The sequence below is a fragment of the Acytostelium subglobosum genome (genome assembly GCF_000787575.1).
Source record: "Acytostelium subglobosum LB1 DNA, scaffold: scaffold14, whole genome shotgun sequence".
In the NCBI taxonomy this organism is placed as follows: domain Eukaryota; phylum Evosea; class Eumycetozoa; order Acytosteliales; family Acytosteliaceae; genus Acytostelium; species Acytostelium subglobosum.
The window spans coordinates 740,843-754,246 of NW_012236519.1; the positions used below are offsets into that span (position 1 = coordinate 740,843).

Consider the following 13,404-nt stretch of genomic DNA (forward strand, 5'->3'; position numbering starts at 1 on the left):
CAATTAGGTTATAATAAAAGTAGTTGTTTGTAGACATGGCATGCTAGCAATCAACATTTATTGGATTAGGATCAGAGGTCAAACAGTATGGCGGCAGTCTAGATGGAGACATAGGTTCGTGGTAACATAGTCAAACACCATGGCGGCAACAGGTCAACATCACGGCGGCAGAGGTCAGCATCACGGCGGCAACAGGTCAACATCACGGCGGCAAATGTCGGCATTGTGGCAGTCTAGCTGGTGCAGAGGTTCGTGGCAGGATGAGAGACAAAGGCTCTTGGAGACAGAGGTCAGAGACAGCTCGGCGGCACGACAGCAGAGGTCAGCATGGCGGCAGAGGTCAAGACGGCGGCAGCGGTCTGACAGCATGGCGGCAGAGGTCAACACGGCGTCGCGGTCAGACAGCTCGGCGGCACGACAGCAGAGGTCAGCATGGCGGCAGAGGTCATCTTGGCGGCAGAGGTCAGACAGCATGGCGGCAGAGGTTCGCGGTCAGTCAGCGTGGCGGCAGAGATCAGCAGCAATGCGGGAGTGGTTAGACAGCAAGGCGACAGGACCGCAGAGGTCAACAGCACGGCGCACTTCTGTGAGCTCAAGGTAACAAAGGTTCAGGACATGAGTATGTATGTGTATAAGTATAAGTAAGAGAGAGATAAGAATGAATGAATCAATGAGAGTGCTTCGTATTTATAGCTGTCTATGTCGCACCAGGAGTGTCACACGCACCATTCAACCAACCATCATTGACGGATTTTGAAACCCAGCCGTTGTCCATTCTGGTTACCTCGACAATTTCAAATTCAAATCCCCAATAACAGACGCCACCACACACTCAAAGATGAAGTTCAAATGATCAAGCATGCAATGGAAGTTCATTCCAAACAGTGGGGGAAGATATTTATGTTGATCTTGAGAAACACAACTAACTACATTGCTTCATTCATTCATTGGTTCATTCGTACAACAACATCAGCATTTATAATATATATATATATATAATTAAACATTCAATAGCATTGTTGTGTTATGTAATGTAATGTAATGCAATGGGTACCCAAACAATGACATGACCGAATTGGACTGTATCCCAGAAGGTCATCCCATCCATCTATCACACTTTTAATGTCAAGATGACAGAAGACGTTACCGCTCAACTAATCAAGTCTGCTATGCTGGTCTTCTCTGTGCTGTCTGATCTCGTTCTTCTTTGATGCAGGAGTAGCACTGACCCGTGACTATCGACAAATCGCCCAACCCATCATGCATGTGATCKGACCGACCAGATGGCTCTTTGGATCCAGTGACAATCTCGGTCACCATTCTCGACCAAGATACACGCAGCATGGCGAGGTCCCATCACCGAGGAGGTTTTCCACAATTCAGCGCCTAGTCCCACCTCAAAGGGCAAGAAGGCTGCCACATCCCCATGAACAGCAGCGTCCAAACATATGGCAGATCACAGTGGTCAACGAGTTGGATAGTGGGATGGGTATGGTCACTCTGTGCCATTCATACAGACAGCTCGATGGTGGTCGAGAGTCCTTCACCATCAATGAAACCTTAGGGCTTAAGGAGTCTGAACAACATTGTCAGGTTTGACAGCACCCACGACGGAGAGGAGGAGTCCGCCAACTTCCATAACCAATCAGTTGCAAGCATCAGGAATGTAAAGACAATCAATGGCGAGACATCGATTGGGAAAGCAACTCATCACCAACATTGTTTCACACAGCTCATCTTGGACACTCTCATCTCATCACTCAACACCTTTGCGTCTCACCTCCCACATCAGCCCATTCACGATACTCTCGCTGTTGCCCGCCAAGCCCTTGGCACCACCAACCTCAAGATGCACAATCATCGTGGTGAGGACGCCATCGCAAAGGAGATAATCTCATGGCAGAATTGAACGCCCAGTGAAGTCACAGCAAGATCGAGCACATTCATCCTCATTGAGCCCAAAGACAGCGGCAGTCTGGCTATAACACAGATGCACGCCGCAGAGGCTTGCTGGAGCAGCGCATCACCAGCATCGGTGCACGAGTCCCAATCGACGTTCCTGAGAACAACCTCGACAAGTCTCAAACTCATTCGATAATCATCTCAACTCGATCACCATACTCGACTCAATGATCACGTTATTGGGGCCATCACCTCTCGATGATGGTGTTTAGTCTAAACTGATTGATGCAACCCTTTCAGCAAGGAGCCATTCACTGCAGCTTCTACAACAGACTCATCATTCATTCATTCATTTATCAGAGTATTCTAGTTGGAACGATCGTTGGGCTCACTCAGCCTCATTCAAGGCTCATCAACGTGAACTTCATTGGTGATGACACTGAGATGATACAAATTCAAATGGACCGTTAAATGGTCAATCTGTTAATTAAATATATTTAAATATTTAATTCAAAATGTGTGTTTATAAGTGTGTGTGAGTGTGTGTGAGTGTGTGCCTCTTCTCACCCACTCACACACACTCTGTCATTGAGGTGAATGTCCTTGGACAAGTGGGCATTGACATCACTCATTACCTTATCACCTAATTMCATGTATGTACACATATATAACATTATTAYAATGTTACTATTATACTATCATCATTCAAATTCATAATACTAACCTTGATTCTTTCTCTCACTCTCTCCAACGATCTTATTCATCAATCAATCAATCAATATCAATCAATCAATTATTATTATTATTTATAGACTCTCTACTTCGGCTTTTGCCAAACTATTATCTCACAACAATAATATCACTTTAAACAGTGTTTTCCAACACTACTACGACTTCTTCAACTCGATTTATTATTATTCTTACAATGCAATTTAATTATATTCAATCACTCTATCCACCAGCCAAGCCCCTTAGACTGTTGTTTGACCCGACAGTTCCCAAGACCTTGCTTCTGGCCACCGAAAAAGGCACGATCATCAGGAAGTTCAAGGTCTTCATTGACATTGGCGCGACACTTCTCATACTCCCATATGTCAAACCAATCAGACCACTGTTCGACAACAGGCGACCAAAGATTTTATTTGGAAAGGATCAAGATGGAGTCAATTTCTCACGCAGGGTTCCTCTTGATGTCGCATTTGTCATTGCGAATACTGTCCCATACGCTCCTCTCAACCAGGAGAATAGTAATGTCCAACTCATTCACTGTAACTGTCTCAGGATATTACGATCGTTACCTGTCTACCCCAGAAGGCAACCAGTATCCACCCCAAATCAAATGGGACCAAATCGTATGTTTACATCAAATGAACTCATTCATTCAATGATTGAGTGATGTCTTCCAGTCTGCTGTAAAACCAAGTACTAACCATCCTCGTCCATGTCCTTTTCACCCAAGACAATGAAATCAATCAACAACATTCCGACCTCGGACCCAGACCTGGAGACCAACTTTATCCAACATTACCATCCAGTCATCCAGTCACCCAAGCAGACATTGGCCACCACCAACTACCTAGATACCAATATCCACCATCACCAGATTATGAGGTGGATGAGCCTGTGTTCTCTCCTCCGGTCCCTCTCCTTTTCAATTAGTTATTCACCTATTTATATCTTGCCGTCGATCAAGCAGATGAGTGATGGGTAAAACCCAAATATCTCTCGGCTGGCGATTGAAACCAATCAACCACCAACAACCAACAACAACAACAACAACAATATCAAAGTCGAGTTACCAACCCACCAATCAGTGGTCCTACATCCATCACCTGAACCCAGATGACACAGTGGAGACGTTGTGATTCATTCACACGATGACCTGTCGTTGCGAGGTCCATTCCCTCCAAGTCATCCAGTGCCGTGCCAGTGCCGTGCCAGACCGAGTGCCATTCCGCCGAGCCAAGCCAGGCCAAACCGAGGTGGACCTTTCCAGGACCGAATACTACTAACATTTCCTCCCATCACCATTTGGCCATCTCCGCAAGGAGGTGGCCGTGGCCCATCATGCAAGAGGGATGGGTCGGCCTGTCATGCAAGAGGGACGGGTGGGCCCATCATGTAAGAGGGGTGGGCACGGCCTGGGGACTACACCTGTCGCTATTAGACTTTAGGCACGTCGAGACAGGTATGGCAGCAACTTTGTTGACTTTGAGAGTTTCTTCTCATTGTCACAAGTGCTGCCTTTATTTTTTTTTAAAGCCGTTGGGCAGCAACCGTGCCCAGGCGACATCATTGAGTTGTACTTTTCCAATTGTTGTTATACTCCTTCCAAGTCACACTTGTACAACTCCTGTCTTCATCGTTTATTAATGCTTTGATTATGATCATTCCAGTTGGAAACACTCGTCAACTTGGCAGGATGGCTGTGGTCTGTCAATGATCTGATGGCAACATTGCGGTGCGCTTGTCAGCGTGGCGTCTTTCTAGTTGGAGACAGAGGTTCTGGACTGTGGTCAACTCGAGATGGACAACTTGGCAGCATGGCGGCGCACTTGTCATCGCGGCTGTCTGTCTGGTTGGAGTCAGAGGTTGTCGACGATGGCATGGAGGCGGGTCAACGTGGCAGTCTAGTTGGAGTCAGAGGTTCTGGGCTGTGGTCAACGTGGCTGGCAACACGGCGACGGACCACAGAGGATCATGGACTCGGTGCAGAATGGGAGGCCGTGGTCATTCAGGACATCATCAGTCTAGCAGAGACAGAGGTTCTGGACAACTTGGCAACATGGTGGACGACTGTACAGATGGAGATAGAGGTTCGTGGCTGTGGTCAACGTGGGAGCACGCCGGCAGTCAGTCAAGTTGGAGACATTGGTTCATGATCAACGTGTCTGGCAACACGGCGGACGTCTGTCCTGTTGGAGACAGTGGTTCTGGACTGTGGTCAACATGGCCGTGGTCAACATGGATGGCAACACGGCGACCGTCAGTCAAGATTGAGGAGGTCTCGTCGCAGAGGAAGGGCACCGACAGGGTCATGGCTGTGGTCAACGTGGAAGCGGCGGCAGTCAAGTTGGAGACAGAGGTTCTAGGCTGTCAAATACATGGCAGCACGATGGACGTAGAGGTTGGGTAGGGTGGGCTCTGACTTGGACAAAGGCTGTGGACAGCTGGCATGGACAACTTGGCAGCATGGCGGCGCGCTTGTCAGCGTGGAAGTCCATCAGGTTGGAGACAGAGGTTCAGGGCTCAGGATACTCAAGGAAGCATGGCGGAGTCAAAATGGCGGCGTTTGTCTAGTTGGAGACAGAGGTTCATGGCTGTGGACAGCTCGCAGCGGTCAGCATGGCCTAGTCACAATGGCGGTGTCTGTCTAGTTGGAGACAGAGGTTAATGGACTCAGGGCAGCATGATCAGGCAACATTGCGACCAGGGTCAGACAGCATGGCGGCAGAGGTCCACTCAGGGCATCAGCGGCAGTGGTTCATGGCTGTGGTCAACGTGGAAGCGGCGGCAGTCAAGTTGGAGACAGAGGTTCTAGGCTGTGGTCACTCAGGGCACATGGCGGCCGTCTATCTAGTTGGCGACAGAGGTTCATGGCTGTGGCAGCACGGCGGACGTCTGTCAAGATGGTGACAAAGGTTCATGGCTGTGGTCAACGTGGCAGCACGGCGGCAGTCTATCAAGATGGTGACAGAGATTCTCATTACAACGTGGCATCACGACTGACGTGATGGAGACACAGGTGGTGAACTCTGACTTGGACAAGGACCACACAGCGGGCTTCAATGCACAAGGTCAAGGAGAAGGCAGAAGAGAAGAGAAGAGAAGAGGATAGTGTAAGTAAGCAGCAGATGGTGATGCAATTAGAAGTGTATTGGTACTCACTCATTGATTGATATCATAACTCAAACTCATCAGCAGTAGTGAGACAACAAGGCAGAACAAAGTGGTGAGTGATACATGTCAATGTGTTGTTTATTATTGATGTATTTGTATATGTATAAGCAAGAGTAAGTATATATGTGTATGTGTACAAGTAGGAGAGAGTGAGTGCAATGCCAATGAGATGAGTAGTGGCCCAGTCTCACAGTGACATGTGGACCACATCTAACCAACCACCATTTTGAACTCAACCGTTTTTCGATTCGATTGGGCGCTAATTTCAAATTCAAATTTCATAACCCCTCGAAGTTCATTTATTTTATTGGTAAGAGGTGTAATTTTTAAACCTAAACAGTGGGGGAACATTCCCAAGATATTTATTTTAATGACTCAGTCATGAACACACGTCATTCATTCAACAGCCATCAGTACTTATAATATATCTATTTGCATTTGTATATGTAATGTGATCGTTTCCACACAAATGATCAATACGATACGATTGATTGGGTCGACCAGCCCAGAGCGGTGATGGTCCGTGTCTTCTCGTTTGGTGTCGTCTTGACCCGACCAATCAATCAACTAGTATGGGCAAGATCAACTGTACTATGATGCTGAGGACAGTCGGTCCACCAGATTGCTCTCCAAGTATCACTCCCAAAGGCCGTCGCAGGATCAGCCAGTAGATCAATGACAATCTCAGTACCAACTCGACCAAGATACAAGCAGCGTGGTCCCCATCACTGAGGACGTCTTCCACAAAACAGTGACTGCTCACCTCTGAGAACTCCTCCTCAAGTCATCATTGTGTCGCGTTGCTCTCGTTTCCGCGCGGGCACGCGATTCAAAATTAGAAACATCGACGACGATGGCAATGTTGCTAACTTTGTTGAGACAAAGCAGATGATCTGGGAAGCACCACTATGCACCATAAGAAGATGGAACGCGTTAGCCATCTAACCGATGGAGTAGGTACTGTTGATCTAACAAAGTACTTGAAGCTTTCTAGTCATGGTGGCCAAGATGTACCTGTCATACGCAACAACTGTGACCATCATGTGGATGTTGAAATGGTCGGGCCATCTGGAGATGTGGTCAATGCTTGCTCTGAGGTGCTGGATCATTGATCAGTCGACTTGCCCTTTGTCCAGTGTCGCCCTGGGTGATGCGCCAAGAACTTTGGCACTCTCTCCTTAATGCAGCTACGCGGCAGTGTGCCGTCTTTTGGAACCAGTCATCGCCACACAGTTCTCGGACTCTATGATCAGCATGTCCAAGCAAGGTCAGGAAGGAGATCACTGTGCTCAGGACGACGCCCGCCTTCCAAGCACACATCAAGGTAATGCTTCTAACATTAACCTGAGCAAGCTGAAGCAGGGCGAGGCCGAGCTTGTCAGTGCGTACGAGGAAGACATTCTGAACGCCGACACCGTGACCTACATTGCAACCTACAACCTCAACGATCAGCTCAAGAGCAATCGCATAGACTCACTCGATTGTGTGATCGACGACACAGTGACCTACATTGCAACCTACAACCTCAACGATCAGCTCAAGGGCAATCGCATAGACTCGCTCGATCATGACGAACCAGCGCGTGGTCACCAGAACGGCACCGTGCCCACCAACTGCAAGGATTGTCAAGACAGGACCAACGTCGTGCAGGAGTGAGTCGCCTTGAAGTTGTTGGAGCATCATCCGTAGAACCTCAAAGCAATGGACCAGCATCACAGTCTCTCAAACTGCACATACATTGAACAGCACCTAAAGACGATATGGGCAGACAATGGCTTTTTAGATGGTACCCGTCCATGAATCATTGTTTCACGCAGCGTTAACAACATTAGAACAGACTGTCCAATATGTACAACTGTCGAATGATTCAATGAACATCGATGTGGCATTGAACTTGAGCACCATCATCAGATCACTGGAGTGTCACAACAACAGACTCATCATTCATTCATTCATTCAGAGTATCCAGTTGGAACGATTGTTCCTCAATCAAGGCTCATCAACGTGAACTTCATTGATGATGACACTGAGATGATGGTATTGAGTGATACAAATTCAAATGGACCGTTAATTGATCAATCTGTTAATTAAATATATTTAAATATTTAATTCAAATTGTGTGTTTATAAGTGTGTGTGAGTGTGTGAGAGAGTGTGTGTGTGTGTGTGAGAGAGTGTGTGTGTGTGTCTCTGCTCACTCACCCACACACTCTGTCATTGCTGTGAATGTCCTTGGACAAGTGCCCATTGACATCACTCATTACCTTATCACTTAATTACATGTATGTACACTTATATTACATTTTTACAATGTTACTATAATACTATCATCATTCTAATTCATAATACTAACATTGATTCTCTCTCTCTAACTCACCATCCATCTAATTCATGCAATCAATCAATCAATCTATCAATCACATCAATCAATCTTATATTATTAATAATTATATATAGACTCTACTTCGGCTAATGCCACAATTATCTACACCTCTATAATATGTCTCATAACAGTGTTTTCCAACACTACTTACTTTATTACTTATACAACTCGACTTATTATATAATCCAATTTATCACAATGCAATATAATCTCATTGAATCTCTTTATCCACCAGCCAAGCCCCTTCGGCTCTTGTTGCAAGACCTTGTTTGGGCCCACCCAAAAAGGAAAGATCAGGAAGTACATGGTCCTCATGGACATTGGTGTTTCTTATATTATATACCCCTACGCCAAACCAATCAGACAACTGTTCGACAACAGGCTTCCAAAGATAATATTTGGAAAGGATCAAGATGGAGTCAGGTTCTCACGCTGGGTTCCTCTTGCTGTACACATATTCCATTACCCACCATCACCAGATAATGAGGTGGATGAGCCTGTCGCGTTATCACCGGTTCCTCCTCGCTTGTTCAATCAGCAGCCACCTGACCCCTGGAGACCAACTATATCCAACAACACCATCCAGTCTTCCAGTTCCTCAAGCGACACTGGTGATGGTAGGTATTGGTATCTGAGTTGGTGGTGGAAGAACAGATGATGAGGTGGATGAGCAAGTCTATTCTACGGTCCCTCCTCCCCTTTTCAACAATCATTAATTCATATATATATTGCCGTCAATCAAGGAGATGAGTGATGGGTATATCATTTAAACTCTCTTTCGTCCCAACACGGCATGTAAACCATTCTGATCTTTGCTAGTTCAAGGGACAGTGATTGAATTGTACTCTTGGAGAAGCAAAGATCAGAATGACTTCCTAACTTTGCTCGCTTGTTGGGGTTGACAAGATTAAATACTCCTTTTGGTAAGTCCTTGACGATTTAGTTAGCGGAAAGGTTAATTATTATTAATATTAATACCTCCAATCAATAAATAATAATTTAAGGTTAATGATAATAAAATAAATTTATATCTATTTATGGAGTCTACTACTTTAACGTACTACAATCAGTCTCTAACTAATTAAAGTGATCACCATGGATCTACATATTTAAATTTGAATTTTGTGTTTAGTGGAATTTTAACGGACAATTTTAAACTGTCATTTGATTTGGGTTAGATGATTATCTTGAAGGCGATTAGATTGATTGTTTAGTTTATTGATTGATTATAACAACAACAAACATAGAACAATGTCAAAGAAAAGGAACTCAACATCAATGTCATCATTGACATCTTCTAGGCGGCTTGATGGTGGCCTTCCATCAGTGTCGTCGTTCAAGATCAGACAGGAGGACTTTAAGCTCGACTTTGATGATGATCCACTCACATCCAATCCTATCGTAAGTATGCTCACTACACACAATCACTCTATCTGTCAATTCAACTGACCAATCAATCAATCAAATCAATCAATCAATCAGATGACACCCAAGAAGCTTTTGATCCAAGGGTTTAAAGGATGTGATGAGAATGAGAATGATGAAACACTCGATACATCATACATGATGATGCGTCAACACAGCCACAACCAGTTAACAAAGAAGATAAAGAGTGATAGATCGACACCATCATCACCCTTGTCCAACATTAGCAACATCAATCAGAACTCTCCGTCATCCATCTCCATTTGTTCCGACAATGCTGATGGTCCAATAGCATTCGCAATGCCATCCGAGCCAACAAACAGACGCAAACGAAGTGAGATGTTACTTAAATCTCTGTCCAGCATTCAATCACCCAAGACCAATCCTGCGTGCCCCTCTCCAGCCAAGCCCTCCTTGGCCGGCACCACCAACAACACCATCACCACTCCAGTGAAGCGACCAATCTCATCAACCTCTTCCATGTCAGTCGCCACACCATCCAAGTTAAAGACTCCTCTCAAGACCTTGTCTTCATTCGCAGTATGTACACATATCACGTTGACCAAGGTGGACTCCACACTTGCTAACCCAATCAATCAATCACACCAACAGTCGCCAATTCCAAAGAAGAGGACATCGATATGCCCACCCAACTCACCTCCAACATTCAAGTCGATTGAGATTATAAGCTCACCCGAGATGTCATATGCCACATCAACATCATTGACATCGTCACCATCAGCAGCGATGGACGCACTCTCATTGTCCTCACCATTCTCATCACCATTGGCCTCGCACACGGACACCCTCTCGCCACTGTCCCCACCCTCGCCAATGTCCTCTCCACCAACTGGCCGTAGTACCCAGCAACGCGCGGTATTCAGCGGTCTGAGTAAGAAATCTGGACAGTTCCCAAACAAGCGTATTCAAGACATCAAGCACGTCGAGACTGACTTGATGAAGAGTATCAAGACAGAGGTGCATCCATCATCGTTGGAAAAGTGTGACACACAGCAGCTGGACAAGGTAAAGGACAAGGCAAACAAGACAACATCAACATCCAGGTCAACATCAGGTCTCAAGACATCGACCACCCCTGTACATAATACCGCGGCCAAGCCCACATCTGTTGCCACCAGCAAGCCAATTCCAATGTCGTTAACGACGAAGCCAACACCAACGAATGCGACAGTCACATCCAAGAAGAGGGAGGCCTCCGAGACTGGCATCAAGACAGCAGCACAGGCAACAACACCAACACCAACGCCAACAAAGAAGATCAGACAGGATACCAACCCAACCCACACGACACCTCTCGTCAACACAAAGCGTTTGCCCGCGACGACACCAACATCAACATCCCGTCCTTCGCTCTCCAACAGGACAGCGACAACAACAACGCCAACACCATTGTCTACATCTAAGCCAAGAAGGGAAGTCACACTGTCATCCTCGAAGAAGTCTGCACCAAGGTTGTCAACGATGCCAAAGGATGACGACGACTTTGAGGCCAGGATAGAGTCGGCTCTTCTCGCAGCTGCACAAGGCAATGTGCTCCAAGGTAGTCTTCTCATGACCTCACCAGAGAAGGAGCAACAAGAGCAATCCAGAAGTCAATGGTCTCCCATCAACAAACGACGTTGATCGCTCGATCCATAGACTTAAGTGAGTGAGCGAGTCATTGAGTGATGCTCATCACATGAACTCAATGGAGTTGAACATAATAGCAACCAACTCTCATTGAATGAATGAATGAATGAATGAGTGAACAAGTAAACAATAAATATCACTTTGTTTGAACGATGTCTGGTCTGCTGGGACTGGGACTGGACACGAGTCCCGATATTTATTGTCAGATTGAAATTGTCGTTTGAATGAATCTCCGATGACAATGACATTATTACATACTTCAAGTAAGAGATAGATACATTCATATATTGACACCAGAAGATGGACGACACAACAAAGGAGCTGGCAGAGACACTAGAGAAGAGAATACATATAGAAGAGGAGCAATGTGACTGTGTTGACGATGATGAAGATGATGTGGTGGAAGACGAAGGTGAAGAGTCAATGGAGTGTGATGTCAACTCTACTACATCATCAACATCAGATACATCAACAACACAGACAACAAAGACAACAAAGACAATTAGAGTTAGAGCAGAGGTCATTTGCAAGAAGTGCAATAGATGTAAACTGGTACCATTGAAGATACCGTTTTATGGACCTTACACAGTGCGTGGCTTGAAGAAGGGAGTGCGCTACGAGTACTGCACATGTGGACTGAGCAAGAATCAACCATTCTGTGACAAAGCACATGTTGGCACGCCTTTCCGACCGATACCATTCACACTGCCACACGACCAATCAATGTGGCTACTATGCGGCTGTCGCTACTCAAAGAACATACCATACTGCGATGCCGAGCATACACGACTACCATTTAATCCTCAAGATCCTCCATGTGCCTGTGACAAAGCCAAGGAACTCACCGACTGGTGAGGTGTTGGGTGTGGGGTGGCGGGCTGSCCATTCCTTCTAACTTCCGCTGTATATTAAAGTGTGGGACTTCCACGAATAGACGTCTTTTTCTGCACGCCACACACGACCAAAGTATCGATACTTTGGCGGGCTGGCACAAGATTCTTCAGATGTCTCATTCTTTCAATCATTCATACTATCTTATACTTTGTAGTTATATATAACAATCTAATAATAATAATAATGAGTGGCCAGAAGCAGATAACAGACTTCTTTCAATCAAAGAATAGTCCAAAGAAAGCCGCAACAACGACGACGACTACAACTACAACATCTACTCCAACTAAAACAAATAAGAGAAAGAAAGTTGAAGAGGAGGATGAGGTAGAGGAAGAGAAGGCAACAGAAGTGTCCAAACCAGAGGATGAGGTTGTGCCTGAGGCTGAGGGTGATGCCGAGGGCGAGAAGGTGACCAAGGATGATGCCAATGCTGATGGCGAACAACAAGATGATGACGATGAGGAAGATGTCAAGGTTGTGAAGAAGAGAAGACAAGAAGAGGCTGATAGTACACCAAATGGAGCATCTTCAACATCAGATGAGGGATACAACAATATATTGGATCATCTGACAGAGAAGGGATGGAAGGATGCACTCGCACCAGAGTTCAAGAAAGCATACTTCAAGAAGATCATCACTCAGCTGAACGACGAGCTGAAGAAGCCTAAGGTCGGCCCCATCTATCCACCTAAGAACGAGATATTCACCGCGCTGAACCTGACGCCATTGGACAGTGTCCGTGTGGTTATTGTTGGACAGGACCCATACCACGGCGCCGGCCAGGCACATGGCCTCTCATTCTCAGTCAAGAAGGGCATCAAAGCTCCACCCAGTCTTGCCAACATCTACAAAGAGCTGATCAGTGACATCCCAGGCTTCAAGGTGCCCAACCACGGCTTCCTCGAGAAGTGGGCCAAGCAGGGTGTGCTGATGCTCAACGCTGTGCTCACTGTCGAGCAGGCCAAGCCCAACTCACACAAGAAGTTTGGATGGGCCGAGTTCACCGACGCCATCATGAACCTTCTCAACACCAAGGAGAAGATCGTCTTTATACTCTGGGGTGGCGACGCCAAGAAGAAGGGATCCAAGATCGACGGCAAGCGTCACCACATCATCACGAGTGCACATCCATCGCCCCTCTCGGTCACCAAGTTCCTCGGATCAAAGCCATTCTCCAAGACCAACGAGTACCTAGAGTCCATCGGGTCAACAGCCCATCGATTGGACACTTGACGCCAACATCTAAGTTGA

At 46.2% G+C, this 13,404-nt stretch overlaps 10 protein-coding genes across 10 annotated transcripts; 7 read left to right on the forward strand and 3 right to left on the reverse strand.

Annotated features, from left to right (window-relative positions):
- Window positions 1-180: 180 nt before the first annotated feature.
- Window positions 181-474, reverse strand: SAMD00019534_073120 (hypothetical protein; the record flags this gene model as incomplete). The annotated part of the gene is made up of 1 exon (XM_012897719.1): window positions 181-474. The coding sequence occupies one exon, from the start codon at window positions 472-474 to the stop codon at window positions 181-183; it is 294 nt and encodes a 97-aa protein (XP_012753173.1).
- On the forward strand, window positions 433-757 carry SAMD00019534_073130 (hypothetical protein; the record flags this gene model as incomplete). The annotated part of the gene is made up of 2 exons (XM_012897720.1): window positions 433-623; window positions 694-757. 2 exons carry the CDS (start codon window positions 433-435, stop codon window positions 755-757), a joined length of 255 nt encoding a protein of 84 aa, XP_012753174.1.
- Window positions 758-1,857: 1,100 nt separating this feature from the next.
- SAMD00019534_073140 (hypothetical protein) lies at window positions 1,858-2,091 on the reverse strand (the record flags this gene model as incomplete). Its single annotated transcript, XM_012897721.1, has 1 exon — window positions 1,858-2,091. The coding sequence occupies one exon, from the start codon at window positions 2,089-2,091 to the stop codon at window positions 1,858-1,860; it is 234 nt and encodes a 77-aa protein (XP_012753175.1).
- Window positions 2,092-3,686: 1,595 nt separating this feature from the next.
- SAMD00019534_073150 (hypothetical protein) lies at window positions 3,687-3,917 on the reverse strand (the record flags this gene model as incomplete). Its single annotated transcript, XM_012897722.1, has 1 exon — window positions 3,687-3,917. The coding sequence occupies one exon, from the start codon at window positions 3,915-3,917 to the stop codon at window positions 3,687-3,689; it is 231 nt and encodes a 76-aa protein (XP_012753176.1).
- A 528-nt stretch (window positions 3,918-4,445) lies between these two features.
- Window positions 4,446-4,784, forward strand: SAMD00019534_073160 (hypothetical protein; the record flags this gene model as incomplete). The annotated part of the gene is made up of 1 exon (XM_012897723.1): window positions 4,446-4,784. One exon carries the CDS (start codon window positions 4,446-4,448, stop codon window positions 4,782-4,784), a length of 339 nt encoding a protein of 112 aa, XP_012753177.1.
- Window positions 4,785-4,870: 86 nt separating this feature from the next.
- SAMD00019534_073170 (hypothetical protein) lies at window positions 4,871-5,038 on the forward strand (the record flags this gene model as incomplete). Its single annotated transcript, XM_012897724.1, has 1 exon — window positions 4,871-5,038. The coding sequence occupies one exon, from the start codon at window positions 4,871-4,873 to the stop codon at window positions 5,036-5,038; it is 168 nt and encodes a 55-aa protein (XP_012753178.1).
- Window positions 5,039-7,047: 2,009 nt separating this feature from the next.
- On the forward strand, window positions 7,048-7,458 carry SAMD00019534_073180 (hypothetical protein; the record flags this gene model as incomplete). The annotated part of the gene is made up of 1 exon (XM_012897725.1): window positions 7,048-7,458. The coding sequence occupies one exon, from the start codon at window positions 7,048-7,050 to the stop codon at window positions 7,456-7,458; it is 411 nt and encodes a 136-aa protein (XP_012753179.1).
- A 2,004-nt stretch (window positions 7,459-9,462) lies between these two features.
- SAMD00019534_073190 (hypothetical protein) lies at window positions 9,463-11,253 on the forward strand (the record flags this gene model as incomplete). The annotated part of the gene is made up of 3 exons (XM_012897726.1): window positions 9,463-9,585; window positions 9,667-10,149; window positions 10,222-11,253. The coding sequence occupies 3 exons, from the start codon at window positions 9,463-9,465 to the stop codon at window positions 11,251-11,253; spliced, it is 1,638 nt and encodes a 545-aa protein (XP_012753180.1).
- A 297-nt stretch (window positions 11,254-11,550) lies between these two features.
- Window positions 11,551-12,108, forward strand: SAMD00019534_073200 (hypothetical protein; the record flags this gene model as incomplete). The annotated part of the gene is made up of 1 exon (XM_012897727.1): window positions 11,551-12,108. A coding segment is annotated over one exon (558 nt), but the record flags the coding sequence as incomplete, so codon positions are not given.
- Window positions 12,109-12,336: 228 nt separating this feature from the next.
- On the forward strand, window positions 12,337-13,386 carry SAMD00019534_073210 (hypothetical protein; the record flags this gene model as incomplete). The annotated part of the gene is made up of 1 exon (XM_012897728.1): window positions 12,337-13,386. One exon carries the CDS (start codon window positions 12,337-12,339, stop codon window positions 13,384-13,386), a length of 1,050 nt encoding a protein of 349 aa, XP_012753182.1.
- Between the last annotated feature and the right edge of the window lie 18 nt (window positions 13,387-13,404).